Source organism: Oncorhynchus mykiss, chromosome 11 (assembly GCF_057628025.1).
Source record: "Oncorhynchus mykiss isolate SJ-2025 chromosome 11, ASM5762802v1, whole genome shotgun sequence".
Taxonomy (NCBI): Eukaryota; Metazoa; Chordata; class Actinopteri; order Salmoniformes; family Salmonidae; genus Oncorhynchus; species Oncorhynchus mykiss.
In genome coordinates this window covers 56592128-56608236 of record NC_143032.1, presented here as the reverse complement: position 1 = coordinate 56608236, position 16109 = coordinate 56592128, and the positions used below count along the sequence as shown (strand labels likewise).

The 16109-nt window shown below is 41.0% G+C and overlaps 1 protein-coding gene across 1 annotated transcript in view; it reads left to right on the top strand.

Annotated features, from left to right (window-relative positions):
• Positions 1 to 5790: 5790 nt before the first annotated feature.
• Positions 5791 to 16109, top strand: part of LOC110535968 (multivesicular body subunit 12B) — a 48783-nt gene continuing 38464 nt past the window's right edge. The window contains exon 1 of the mRNA XM_090189141.1: positions 5791 to 6461. Within this exon, the coding sequence (XP_090045267.1) occupies positions 6335 to 6461 (127 nt within the window). The 5' untranslated portion in view covers positions 5791 to 6334. The remainder of the gene's footprint in view (positions 6462 to 16109) is intronic.

Sequence of the window (16109 nt, the reverse complement as noted above, 5' to 3'; positions counted from 1 at the left end):
GAAGCATGTACCTAAAGTCGAATTGAAGACAGTCAATTCAGGAAGTGTTTTTTTTATTTTATTTTTTTATTTTTTTTAAAAATAAATATCTTCAACTCCTCAGTTTATTTAGAAGTCACTGAAAATAGAATGTTTTTTGACATTTTGAATTGTTATTTAAGTTTACTTCCTGAATTGACTGCCTTTAATCCAAATGTTCTAAAATCAATAATGACCGTAAAAATAATGAAAGGAACATTGAAACAACCAGACCTTGAATTAAAATGACTAGCATGTATTTTCTTCAAATGAGCATGCTCAACATAGATGGTGAATTCCCTTTGACAGAAACTCAAAACCTCCCCATAGAGAGACAACCAGAACCTGTTTTAAAATGGAGCAGGAGAAGTGGTGTTCATACAAAAACAGAAGTCAGGTTGACAAGACACTGTCACAGTCTCACAACAACTCTAAGAAACATCATGCTTCTTCAGTTTCTATTTCAAGTTGTCGAATTTTATGTCACTTTACAAACCGTCTCATTTCCTTCTTAGACTATCCTACCTCGCCATCATCTCAATTGGCTGGCTTCTTCCTACCATCAGTGTAGTGCCGGGATATTGGTTTCTCCCACTATGCGTAATTAGCAATGATCAAGAGGGATTATAAGCAGTGGATAACGACAGTGGACTCCTCAATGACCCTGATAGATGGTCAATTATAATGATCAGGTCGTGGCGTTTATGGGATTTAAAGCAGCAGTGATGGGCCCTTTTGGCCTAGCCCTGGTAATTATCACGTTCATGCATGATTTAAGGCGACAGCGTGCAACGGGAAAGCCTTTAATTTAATAATTTTGTTATCTATGTATTTATGCAAGAGTTAACAATGGATGTCCAGAGTGTAATAAAGAAATGAGACTAGGATTAGTGTGACAAACATGTGTAAGGTCTGCACAGGCGCTATGCCAAGCATGTCATATCCAACACAGGATATGACTGAATCTGTGGCAGCACTGTTCCCATCACAATGTACAGGATTAGGTCAAATCAGCCCACAACTATAATAGAAGTAAGTGGGATTGATGCATGCTGGGAGGAAAAACTGAAAGAGAAATATTATTGTTGCTGCAGCATGCACAATAATGAAGTACAATATGTAGTGTTTGCTATATCTATTTCTGTTTGCATGGGATCCATGCCAATAGAGAGTTGATCTGTTGATCAAAGTTGTCAATACATTCATAACTTCCTCCCCTTCATCCATGATTCTGCTTCTACACTTTACTGGAGACGTTTCCTCTTAGCTAGCCTGTCTTCCAGGTCCTCACAGTTGATTTCCACAATGCAGACACCTGAATGTGATCAATTCAAAGGCTGCTCAGCTCCTCTGGTGACAGAGAGAATATATCAGTGCTGTGTTTGTTTACTTTTTCTGCATGCCAGAAAAGGTCAGAGTGGGAAGATTATGCTGCACGTCCCCAGTAGAACCCAATAAAACCCAACAATGACCACACTATCATCCATATTTTAAACAGCTGCTGCCTAACAGAGGGAGCCTTACACTGGGGTGCCAATTATTCAACTTCTTAGGGCTTCGGAGCAAACCGAACCACAGTACAGCAGCTCAGGTATTGTTCTTTTAAATAAGGCTCTTTTTCCATTGCTATTGCAGCAGATGACACCTGAAAAGAGTGATGAGAAATTACCTCGATCAAGAACATTTAGAATAGTATTTTTTTTTACCATACTCAATTAATAGCTTATTCTTTCTATGAAGAAAAACACAGAAACAGCTCTGGGTTGGGTCCCACAGAGCCCCCCTAGCACCACGGGGGCTGTGGGGGTGTGTGCTATGCCAGTGCTAAGTGCATGTTCCTGGTCTGGTGTTGTTTTCCCTCCATGGGCTTATTAAAGTCGGAACTGCACAGCCTGTGCTCTATAATCCTGTTGTATTATTAATCATGTCTTCCTATGCTCCTCGGCACAACTCCTAAAAACTTCCCTCTTGATTTTTAACCAGAAAATACACTAAATTTGAAGGAACCAAGTCCAGTGGGACAGCCATCTTTCTTTACTTTTTTCCTATAATTCTAAGAAAGCAAATGCAAAAGCAAAATACTGTGTAAAATGGGTTTATAACATAAGATGTTTTGACTAACTTCCAATAGTCATGTATATACAAGTCAAATGGCTCTACAAGCCAGCAGTTGAAAGGTCCTGGCATGACATGACTGGCATATTGTATCAAATGTGATTTTGACAGTGATAAGTAGATTTAATCCAGAAATGGATTTCTCCACAACCTATTCTTTTGAGTGACATTGATTTTGTTGAGAGAAGAAAATGCATTTAATTAACAGGATACCTACAAAAACAATGCTTGGTTGTCATACCCGAGCTCTGACAAACTCTTTATCTTTTCACAACCCCATACCCATTCCTTGTCTATCCCGTAAAGTGGTCCAAAGATGTGGACTGTCTAGCATGTTGCTTGTATTTCATGTTTCAGGATAATGCTTTGGGAGGGTTTTAAACATCATTCAAATTCACATAGGCTTAATAATACTTTGTAATATTGCAGAAATATAAGATGCAGCTGTGATTCAAATTGTATAGCCTACATCATCAACAGTCCCACCAACATGTGTGTCTCTATGCCATCACCACATTATAACAGGTGCTCATGGCATTTTTTCCTCTCTTTGCCTCGGTTGGGGAAAATGATAACCCAAGCCTAGCCCACTGACAGACTGCAACATGATTCACTTGGACAGTGACTGACTGCATATCCAATTTGTATCAACTCCGGAGCAGCGGCTTATTATCTGAAATGCATGAGATGTCTGTGCGTGAGAGGCGTGATCAGCTGACGCATGCGCCAGGTCTGCTGGGAAAGTAATCAATAAGGGATTGTCTCTTGCAGTTTAGGCCGCCACATTATGACAGTCGAAAATTAAAAAGGCAGATATTAATAATAAAGGGAATGAGAGACTCAGGGGTGAGATTGGGTGGGGGCAATGCTCAAACTGTGTGTGTGTGTGTGTGTGTGTGTGTGTGTGTGTGTGTGTGTGTGTGTGTGTGTGTGTGTGTGTGTGTGTGTGTGTGTGTGTGTGTGTGTGTGTGTGTGTGTGTGTGTGTGTGTGTGTGTGTGTGTGTGTATAATATTTTGACACAACGCAAGTAGATATATAACACCTCTTATATTCCAACGTCCCACTGTTATCCATGATGACTACCAGATAAACAAAAGCAATGGTTTAATTTAAGTGCATCAAAGCTAATTTACAACACAAAGTGCAACATTAAAATAATTTCAGCTGAATTCCTGGTGATTTACAGTCTTCTTTTTACCAAAAACGGAAAAATCTCTCACCTGTTGCCGACCCCTGTTTAGATCTTGTTTTTTAAAATTGAGACGTGTTCCCACTTGCCAAACCTCTTGCTTGATAGGACAGTGCTGATGTGGGAAAGTCACATGTCTCAAAGTTTAAAAAAATACATAAATTACACTCAATCAGAAAATAATGCAAATTATAATCCAAATAGCTGAATGTAAAATAGCTGACATTGTCAAAATTTGAAGAGCAGGAGAGGCAATAACAAAAATGAAAGGCAAAGTGAAAGATATCTCTCCTTTCAGTCACTAGTGACTATCTCTTTCTATTGTTTGTACTGCGAACAACATACCATTCTGGTGGGAGGTTAAACAAACAGCATTACAGGCCAATTACAGATGCAGTGTCATTGATTATTTATACCCTTATAAAACAGTGGGCACCCCAGTGGAGTTTGCGTGCCTGAGCTCTGATAAAAGGTTCACGCTAAATCACGCGACCAGGGCCAACAGCACATGCAAATACATGAGAGAGTTGAGTGACAAAGTCCTGGGTGTATTTCATAGCTATGTATATCAGTGAATCAAAACATGACAGGGGAGGCAACTCTGGCTTTGTGATACTATTGTGGTTTCTTATTAAACTAATAACTCTTTATATTCACCCTTTACTCTTTGTTTCTGTTCCTATGAGTGATTATGATAATTCACTATTCCAATTCCACAGAGAAAGCTGTGAATGGGCTGGATGGATGATCAGAGTGTTCCGAGAGAGGGAGGGGAGCCATGTGATTTCTAAGATTTTCAAGATGTTAAAGGTAGACTCCGCAAAATGACGTTGCCATGAGCACCTCCGCCCATATTGAGATGAGCGAGATGCAAGACGTCGCTCTCACACACAGTATCTGAACACGTGCACGAGTTCACTTCACGCTGTTACAGCGTGGTAGCCACGGGACCAAAACAGTGGAGAAGTTGAGCCTCACGCTTTAACGCTCTTAGTTGTCAGTGATGTAAGGCACTTAAGTAAAAATACTAGTACTACTTGAGTAGTTTTTTTAGTTATCAGTACTTTACTTTACTATTCATATTTTGGGCAACTTTTACTTCACTACATTCCTAAAGCAAATAATGTACTCTTTACTCCATACATTTTCCCTGACACCCAAAAGTACCCGTCACATTTAGAAAGCTTAGCAGGACAGGAAAATGGTCCAATTCACACACTTATCAAGAGAACATCATTGGTCATCCCTACTGCCTCTGATCTGGCGGACTTACTAAACACAAATGCGAGTCTACCTTTAAAGTTATAGCTATTACAAGCTACAGCTAACAGCCAATGCAAAAGCTATTATAAGTTACAATTGTAAGACAGATATCTTAAGTGAGGATCCATCAAGCTGTAGGCAGTACAACTACTAAAAAATCCTCTTAGATGTAAATTCCCTTGTTTTGGGGACCTGCATGGTTCTGGAACTGGTTCTGACCGACACTTTCGCCTATAAATTGATATGTGGACACCATAGATCGAAATGGCTTGCATTGAGCGGAAGCCCTGATTCTCACTGAGACAGGAGTTTGTCTTTTCTGCCTGTGTGAAGAAGGATGTGAAATCTGACCGCTTAAAGCTGGGATGCCACAACTCTGGCCAACAGCTTTGCACCCCCCGTAGCTACTTGCCTGAGCCTCCCCAGCTTCTCCTTTACGCAAATCCAGATAGCAGATGTTCTAAAAGAGCTGCAAAATCTGGACTCGTACAAATCAGCTGGGCCAGACAATCTGGACCCTCTCTTTCTAAAATTATCCACCGCCATTGTTGCAACCCCTATTACCAGTCTTTTCAACCTCTCTTTCGTATTGTCCGAGATCCCTAAAGATTGGAAAGCAGCCGCAGTCATCCCCCTCTTCAAAGGGGGTGACACTCTAGACCCAAACTGTTATAGACCTATATCCATCCTGCTCTGCTGTTCTAAAGTCTTCGAAAACCAAGTTAATAAACAGATCACTGACCATTTTGAATCCCACCGTACCTTCTCTGCTGTGCAATCCGGTTTCCGAGCTGGTCATGGGTGCACCTCAACCACGCTCAAGGTACTAAACGATATCATAACCGCCATCAATAAAAGACTGTACTGTGCAGCCGTCTTCATCGACCTGGCCAACGCTTTTGACTCTGTCAATCACCGTATTCTTATCGGCAGACTCAACAGCCTTGGTTTCTCAAATGAGTGCCTCGCCTGGTTCACCAACTACTTCGCAGACAGAGTTCAGTGTGTCAAATCGGAGGGCCTGCTGTCCAGACCTCTGGCAGTCTCTATGGGGGTACCACAGGGTTAAATTCTCGGGCTGACTCTTTTCTCTGTATACATCAATGATGTCGCTCTTGCTGCTGGTGATTCTCTGATCCACCTCTACGCAGGCGACACCATTCTGTATACATCTGGCCCTTTTTTGGACACTGTGTTAAAACCTTTTGAGGGCATGGCAGATTTACGCCCCCTTTGGAGAAATTGGGTACCCCTAGTAAACTGAAAAAAAAAATATAAAAAATTGCTAATATATGCATATAATAATTATTATTGGATAGAAAACACTCTAAAGCTTCTAAAACCGTTGGAATTATGTCTGTAAGTATAGCAGAACTCACAGGGCATGCATTCTTCCAAACTAGTTTTTGTGGCCATGAAAGTTGGAGCAACTTTGACGTCATGCCCCCACCCTTCCCGACCACTTATGGATCTGGGGACACTTTCCATCTCTTCCACTAGATGTCCTCTTTCTTTGGAGCGTTCAATCGTTCAAATCGCGCGAGAATTGGCCCTATAGGAGTGATTGGAGTAAGTGTCGCGATAAAAAAACCTGTGCGTTAGGGCGCGAATTGGTCACAGCCATTCCTTTGTTCCAGCACTCCTGGGAAGAGCAAACGATGCCCGGTTGAATTGAAGTTTGTTTTGCACGTCTAAAACATCATAAAGCTTGCTTCTGCACTTAGTTTGACCTGTTTAGTCGACATATAATGTGTAATTTTGAAGTTTTGATGCGCAACTTATCCGGACCGGAGGACGTTTTGGGTGCATTTCAGCTGATGTTATTAGCAGTAGCTAATACAAAGACGCAAGACTTGAAACCAAACGATGTATTGGGTAAGTATGAACCCTTCCAGAACATTCTGAACGAAGACCATCGAAGGTAAGGGAATATTTATGCTTAAATCTGTGTTTCTGTTGACTCCAACATTACGTGGAAATGTAGCTTGGAACTGAGCGCTGCCTCAGCATATGAAATAGTGTGCGATTTCTGTAACGTTAAAAATAAATCTAACACAGCGGTTGCATAAAGAAGCAGTGTATCTTTCTAACTATATGTAGAACATGTATATTTAGCCAAAGTTTATGATGTCTATTTACGTTATCTTGCCGAGCTACCTAGGTTTCCTGCGGGCATTTTTGAGTAATTTCTGAACATGAGTACACTGTAAATGGACATTTATGGATATATATGGCATATTATTGAAAAAAAAAAATGTACTGTGTAACATGTCCTATCACTGTCATCTGATGAAGATTTTCAAAAGGTTAGTGAGCGATTTATTTTTTAATCCTGCTTTTATAATTTTATATTTTCTGGGACAAAATGGCTGCCGCTTGTCTTTGTTTCGGTGGTGGTCTAATATAAATGTGTGGTGTGTTTTCGCCGTAAAACATTTTAAAAATCTGACATGCTGGGTAGATGAACAAGGTGTTTATCTTTCATTTGAGCTATTGGACTTGTTAATGTGTGGAGGTTAAATATTTTTAAGAATATTTTTGCGTTCCATGCGCCACCGTTTGAGCTGAACGGGGGGGAGGGTGTTCCTCCAGAGGAACTCCTGGCATCAACAGGTTTTAACTAACCTCCAAATGAGCTTCAATGCCATACAACACTCCTTCCGTGGCCTCCAAATGCTCTTAAACACTAGTAAAACTGAATGCATGCTTTTCAACCATTCGCTGCCTGCACCCACCCGCCCGACTAGCATCACTACTTTGGACGGTTCTGACCTAGAATATGTGGACAACTACAAATACCTAGGTGTCTGGCTAGACTGTAAACTCTCCTTCCAGACTCATATCAAACATCTCTAATCCAAAATCAAATCTAGAATCGGCTTTCTATTTTGTAACAAAGCCTCCTTCACTCACGCCGCCAAACTTACCCTTGTAAAACGGACTATCCTACCGATCCTTGACTTCGGCGATGTCATCTACAAAACAGCTTCCAATACTCTTCTCAGCAAACTGTATGCAGTCTATCACAATGCCATCTGTTTTGTTACCAAAGCCCCTTATACCACCCACCACTGCGACCTGTATGCTCTAGTCGGCTGGCCCTCGCTACGTATTCGTCGCTAGACACACTGGCTCCAGGTCATCTATAAGTCTATGCTATTTATTGCCTTACCTCCTCACGCCATTTGCACACACTGTATATAGACTTTTTTTTAATATTGTGTTATTGACTGTACGCTTGTTTTTTCCATGTGTAACTCTGTGTTGTTGTTTGTGTCGCACTGCTTTGCTTTATCTTGGCCAGGTTGCAGTTGTAAATGAGAACTTGTTCTCAACTAGTTTACCTTGTTAAATAAAGGTGAAATAAAAAAATAAAAATGTCCCTCCTACCATTTCATTCACTCTTCCAACTGTCCATCAACTCCTGGCTGAACCCAATGCCATAGCCACTAAGAACGCATATGCCTGGAATTGTTACAACGTAACGCAGCAGGACAGAGTAGTTTTGTTGCTGTAGCACATTCAGATACCGATTTATATGAGATGAAAGGAGAGTTTCTAACGAGTTCAGGAAGCCAAGCCAGAGCTCTGTGAGACATTCACAGCGATGGGGGCAGATGTTTTGATCAAGAGAGACCTTTTGAAAATATGCACATTTTCTCTAACACTAAATATACAAATATGTATTTTACAGTTATAAGGAAGGTGAAATCTTGTAGTCAGTCATTTTATAATTTGATTATACTACATTTAGAAAGCCTATAAGTCATTTCAAGCCTTATTCATACTGTTCTGTTGAATAGGAAATGCATCATTTAAAATATTTACTTACTTGAGATTGTGTCCCCAAAAATGACTACACCTCAGCAATTTGTAACTATTCTTACCAGAAAGGTGAGATTTTAACCTTTCTTGGAGTATGCAGCAAGTTACTAGTTATTGTTTATGGCCCTCTCATGATAAATAATAACTTTGGGGGATTATGTAGATTACATATTCGATTATATTTAGTTACATTTAAGAGTTAACATTAATCAAATGCCGTTGTCCAATGGTGTGTGCTGTGTGTTTTCTTCACTGTGATTTAAAAAAAATACTAAATATGCTTAACAACACACATAGACTAAAGTAGAGAGAGAGCAGATGGTTGGGTCCATCCAGGTTTATGAGTAAGTCAGCTCTTTTTTGAACTTTGTGCTCATAGGTGTCGATGCTACACTGCAGAGCGGGACCTTATCCTACGAGTCACCTCACCATGGGAATATAACCACTGAGATATTAATGGCTGCCCTTGTGGAGCAGGCCACCTCAGCAGAATGCCCACCAGGCATCGCAAATGCCACACCCTTCAAAGTCTCACTCCTTAATGGCCACCTACAGTAGGCAACATTGTAGCTTCATAGACACAACCTCCGACGGTACTGCCTTTTTACATATTCTTGTGTGAGTTTAAAAACAGCTTCTAAAGTTATGGCTTCAGTGAATATGAAACTGGGAAGTTCTATTCACACTTAAAAAAGTCACTGCAAGTTGCCTTCTCCTAACAAGATAAACTTAAGGTCTGTGTCAGCTATAGACACACGAATATGCATTTCCATTAATATCCTACAGGGTTGGGGGAATTACATTTCAACGAGACAGTCAATTCAGAAAGTAAACCAAATTTCAATTCCAGATTTTCCTAATTGAAAAGCATTGAAGAAACGCGTAATTATAATTACAGTGTACTTCCTGAATTGACTGGAATTAAAATGGTATTGACCCCAACCTAGCCCAAAGGCTGGCAGATGGCGATATTGAGTTGTTTTATCTTACCGTCCAAAAGGAGTCCATGCAGCCGGCTATACACTCGTATCCCCCCGTGGACCAGTTCGTACATAAAACATTCTCCACTCAGGCTGCCAAGGCATCAATTTCCTCCTTAACTCGATTTAATAGTGAAAAGGCACAACACAAAAAAACGGGGAAAATATGAATTATTTTTTTTATGAAACACCATTTTCCACCACCATTCTAGTGACTAAATTCTAGTCCAGGATGTTTTTGCATATCACATTCAGCCAATCAGGATGCAGCAGTCGGTTGTTTACCCTTTGTCTGAATGCTGTACACAATGTCCAGAAGTAGCATTAGTCACCGTTTCATAAAGAAAGTACACATACAGTATTTTCTCTGTTTTTTTCCACCTTCTCGCCATTAAATCACGTTAAGGAAGAAATCAACACCTTCGTAGCCTGAATGGAGACTGTACGAACCGGTCCACGGGGAGACAAGTCTATAGCCGGCTGCATGGATTCCCTTTGGACGGTATAATGAAACGACTCAATATCGCCATCTGCCAGCCTTTGGGCTAACCCCAACCCTGATATCCTAGTATTGACAAGTCACAAATATGTCTTATTTGGTTGCATAGGCCACCAAGTGAACATCTTACTCTGAAGAGTAGAAGTAAAAATATATATATATATAAAAACAGACTGAAGTGCGAACATTGTTACGAAACACATACTAGAGAATAGTAAAATATTAAAACAATTCCCTATTCGGACACACTCACAGAGCAGAGAGAGTGAGAAAGACAAGACAACATCTTGTGTCATCTATCTTCCTTAAATACGGAAACTGCGACAAAGTGGATGGAGAAATTATGATAAATGATAAGATATTTACCTGTAATTATCTTTTTTCACCTCACTCTGTTTTATTCTCACAAGGGTTGGCTTAAATAGAAACAAATTAAACGACACGTTTTCATTGAAATAAAGTTCATTGAAGGCCATGTTATGATAAAAGGATAATGGACATCTGATAGGTCAATATCAATAACTCTTTCAAGGAGACAAATCACCAAAGGGGTCTTTTTTGCAAATGTTGTATCTCATTTACATGTTTAAGAAACCCCATCTAGAAATCACAGTCTGCTCTAGTGCCTGTTTATAAACACAGGGGCATCATTTATTTTACTGCCTCATTTGAATATGATGAATGCCGCAGCCGTTTACGTTTTCAAAACAACCAAATTATTGCGACTCTGAAGACTTGGATACAATGAATGACTCTATTCATTGTCTCAATTTTAGTTTTCAGTAAAGGTTACATTTAAGTAACTGGGGATTTACATACATTATGATTTCTTTATTGATCCCATCCACACAGTCAAATGGAACTATATGCAATAATATAGTTTAAATCGGTGTGCGACTATTGGAATTTGGGGATTCAAACTTTTGTAGTTAATTTATGGTCTAACACAAAAAGAATGTCACTGTCATTGTGGGGTCATTTGGAGATATGGATCCGCTCTGGGGTGACAATGGACTTTGTGAGATGTGTTTCGCTATGAGCTGTCCCCAGGAAAGGGGAGATGGCTGGAAGACGAGTGAGAGGTGTTTCGCTATGAGCTGTCCCCAGGACAGGGGAGATGGCTGGAAGACGAGTGAGAGGTGTTTCGCTATGAGCTGTCCCCAGGACAGGGGAGATGGCTGGAAGACGAGTGAGAGGTGCTATCTGACACAACCAACGTTCCCTTCAATGCAACCAGAGACATGATAGCATTAGCTAATAATGTGCACAGCCCATTCAATTTCAACACAGACAGACACCCACATAAACAGGCAGGCCAGCCTCACACACTAACTAGATAATAATAAACACAACCATTTATAACCATGCATTTCCAGAGCAAACGATTCAAGAATGAAGCCTATAAACCATGGATCTAAATCCAATTCCATACAGTGAGGTCTGTTTGACACTAACGCAGAGTGGGGCGAGGGATAAGAAGGCTTTGAAAGGGACTGTGAGACCAAACGTGTGCGTCACAGACTTTGGGCACTGTGCTATTCAATACTGAAGAGAACTACTGCAGCAACAGGTACGGCAGTATGAATGGACACTAAACACTCCTTGGGTTTTATCACACGGAGGCAGGCTCGCCAACACCCCATGACTAAATAGAGATGAGCAGAGCAAAGGGTAAAAAGATGACACTGTCCAAAAAACATTTGCATAGACGATATTGAACACTGTTGTCGAGGTTACTATTTATCTCATGCCAGCCAAGTTGGCACGCACATCTGGTGCCGGGTACTTAGTGCAATTATTTATGATTTCCTCCAAGATTTAAAAGCTCTTCGCCCGGCCTTGTAATGCAGTAACTGATTGCGCTGCTAATGTAATTAAGGAGAGATTATGATGTCCACGTGGCACACCAGATGGTGGCATTCACAGCGATGGGGGAAGGCACAACTGGCACACCACTGCACGAGGGCAGTGAGGCGCAGTCAGTCGGAGCAGGCCAGACTCCCCACCAGACGGGAGTAAGAATCTGAGTGTGTGTGTGTGTGTGTGTATGTGTGTGTGTGTGTGTGTATGTTGTGTGTGTGTGTGTGTGGTGTAGGGTGATGAAGTATAAGGTGATGGTGAATCATAAGTGAGGCACCCAGTATGTCCCTTAAGGGTTTTGTTGAGTTTGACAACTCTGCAATGGGATGAGAACACAGCCAGTGTGGATTGAGTTGGTCAAGAGATGTCATGACAATGAGATTAGAGTTGATCTAATCCCCAATGGAAACATCATCTGAAAAATGTGCTCACAGTGAAAGTCTTCTGCCAGACCTCAACATGTACACACACACACACACACACACACACACACACGCACACACACAAACAAAATACTACTCGGCCTCCAAAACATGTAATTGGTGGATTTCATTCATTTTATATTGTACAGTGCCTTGCGAAAGTATTCGGCCCCCTTGAACTTTGCGACCTTTTGCCACATTTCAGGCTTCAAACATAAAGATATAAAACTGTATTTTTTTGTGAAGAATCAACAACAAGTGGGACACAATCATGAAGTGGAACGACATTTATTGGATATTTCAAACTTTTTTAACAAATCAAAAACTGAAAAATTGGGCGTGCAAAATTATTCAGCCCCTTTACTTTCAGTGCAGCAAACTCTCTCCAGAAGTTCAGTGAGGATCTCTGAATGATCCAATGTTGACCTAAATGACTAATGATGATAAATACAATCCACCTGTGTGTAATCAAGTCTCCGTATAAATGCACCTGCACTGTGATAGTCTCAGAGGTCCGTTAAAAGTGCAGAGAGCATCATGAAGAACAAGGAACACACCAGGCAGGTCCGAGATACTGTTGTGAAGAAGTTTAAAGCCGGATTTGGATACAAAAAGATTTCCCAAGCTTTAAACATCCCAAGGAGCACTGTGCAAGCGATAATATTGAAATGGAAGGAGTATCAGACCACTGCAAATCTACCAAGACCTGGCCGTCCCTCTAAACTTTCAGCTCATACAAGGAGAAGACTGATCAGAGATGCAGCCAAGAGGCCCATGATCACTCTGGATGAACTGCAGAGATCTACAGCTGAGGTGGGAGACTCTGTCCATAGGACAACAATCAGTCGTATATTGCACAAATCTGGCCTTTATGGAAGAGTGGCAAGAAGAAAGCCATTTCTTAAAGATATCCATAAAAAGTGTAGTTTAAAGTTTGCCACAAGCCACCTGGGAGACACACCAAACATGTGGAAGAAGGTGCTCTGGTCAGATGAAACCAAAATTGAACTTTTTGGCAACAATGCAAAACGTTATGTTTGGCGTAAAAGCAACACAGCTGAACACACCATCCCCACTGTCAAACATGGTGGTGGCAGCATCATGGTTTGGGCCTGATTTTCTTCAGCAGGGACAGGGAAGATGGTTAAAATTGATGGGAAGATGGATGGAGCCAAATACAGGACCATTCTGGAAGAAAACCTGATGGAGTCTGCAAAAGACCTGAGACTGGGACGGAGATTTGTCTTCCAACAAGACAATGATCCAAAACATAAAGCAAAATCTACAATGGAATGGTTCAAAAATAAACATATCCAGGTGTTAGAATGGCCAAGTCAAAGTCCAGACCTGAATCCAATCGAGAATCTGTGGAAAGAACTGAAAACTGCTGTTCACAAATGCTCTCCATCCAACCTCACTGAGCTCGAGCTGTTTTGCAAGGAGGAATGGGAAAAAATGTCAATCTCTCGATGTGCAAAACTGATAGAGACATACCCCAAGCGACTTACAGCTGTAATCACAGCAAAAGGTGGCGCTACAAAGTATTAACTTAAGGGGGCTGAATAATTTTGCACGCCCAATTTTTCAGTTTTTGATTTGTTAAAAAAGTTTGAAATATCCAATAAATGTCGTTCCACTTCATGATTGTGTCCCACTTGTTGTTGATTCTTCACAAAAAAATACAGTTTCATATCTTTATGTTTGAAGCCTGAAATGTGGCAAAAGGTCGCAAAGTTCAAGGGGGCCGAATACTTTCGCAAGGCACTGTACCTCTGTATAGCTACTGTGAACAACCACATTACTGATGAGACATGTTAGTGTACTGGTAAGAGGTATACTTTCATTTTATGCATTTTAGTGCCAAGAAAACAGATGGCGCCAAAAGAGATTTAAGCGCATTTGGCAAAGGCAATGGAGGAGAATGAAAGCATGGGAGATTTGTTATTCAGGGCAACACAGGGATAGCCCACACAAACCTTTACACTATCAGAAAAGCAAGGATATTATACAGTACAGCAAACAGTTAAGTGCAATTCCGGATTCTTTGGGGGCATTAAGGGTGGGCTTCTTTAAACATATCTCTAAGCTATTCAAGAGATATGGGTGTTCTTTATGGGTAGACTGAAGATGGGGAAATTTAATTATATTTGATATGAGACCTGCAGATTTCAACACATCCGTCAGTAATGGGTTCAAACGGGTGATGGGGGCATTGGGGCACTGTAGATTTCCCAGGTCAAAATAGGGATATTATTACCCTCCGTGGTAACAAAGGAATCTCCATCTTTAAAGTCCCCAGACTAGTGCCACCAAATTAGAAAACACAGCAGATGACCTTTACACACAAGGAGGAAAGCAGTGAAACTATGAAGGCGGTTTAACGAAGCACATACTTTTGGCTTTGCCATTTTTTTCACTGACCAATTACAGTTCACAGAGTAGTACTTCATAACCGTTTTGCGATTTAGCTGATTTAGAGAGATAGCTATCAATAGTGGTGATATCTTAATGCAAAGGCATTGTTGATCACTCAATCCCAGCTACTGCCAAAATGGGGACCAAAAGGACAGTTTGATTTGGCAATGAAATTATATTTAGCATGGACCAGAGGAATAGTAGTGCCTTAAATAAAGATCATGAACAAAGGGGCCTGGGTTTAACCCCTGCCTTATGCTATCTGTAAGGCTCTGCATACTTTCTATTTGTGCACTGCTCCCCCACAGAATCAGCCCTAGCCATCATTCATCTTATCCCACAACCCTCAGCGTGTGACGTGGCACACACCAAAAACACAGTAACAGCTGATGGCTTTCACAGTTAGCATGTGTTGCTGATATCTTGAGACTTTCGCACTGAGCATTTCATCACCTTTTCCATAACTAGACCATCACTTTAACAGGTGCACCTCTCTTCCTCAGACTGCAAATGCATTTTTCTCTTATACCTGAGATTTTATTTGAGAAAATGAGTCTGGCTGCAAAATCTAGCTGAAATGAGAATGCCTGTTTCTTGGGGGTTGTCGAAGCTTCCTGGTGTGAGATTGGTTGGGAAAAGCTGACAGAACAATGCTGGCATAAAGCTGTACATAACGTATAAGGACAGGGATGTGTGTGTGATCATTGGTGTGATCTAGCTAGCACAATCATTTAGATTTCTCTGTCAGCTTCCCGTATTTGGGACATAGAGAGAGGAGGACAAAAGGGTTTAGTTGTCTGGGAGCTGAACCGGTGTATGTTGTCTGACATGTGTATCTTGGGGCTTTTTAGTGCTGGTGTTCTGCCAACCTGACACAGTCATGCTCAGTCTCAACGACGACTGCCATTACTCTCTCAGTGACGCACTCTGCTCCTATGAGCTATTGGCATTGACTCATTGTCAGTTTGTCATGAATAATGATGAGCATAAGAGGTCTCATTACCTTATTATGTTCATTAAATCTTGTTTAGTTCCTGTGTGCTTGATCTCATTGTGCGTTATTAACTCAAATAGGATGTTCGGTCTGTAACAGATGCTTTTACCGTATTTCTTGCTCACAACCACATTGCTCTCTGTACAGTTCTTAACTTGTTCCTAGAAATGACAGGCCTGAATCAATCAGTGTTATGGCCCTGTGTGCACGCCATTACAATATGCTGATAGATGTATTCTTATACCACTCAATTGGCTGCAACACAATTTGTTCCATCTCACTGTGTTCCAGTATGGCTGTTTCAACTTCTATCGTTAAGGTTTCATCGTAGAAAGTGCTTGGGTGGGATTACAGCCTGTTTATTTCTATGCTTGACTTGGCTGAATGGTTTTCATCATATGAATGGTGAAACGGGATCAATGTGGCCATAAGAATAAATTAAAACCTGTTAACTCTGCCCAAAGCACAAATACAGTACATGACAGGAAGACACTAGAGACCACTGGAGAAGCAGGAAATCATTAGGCC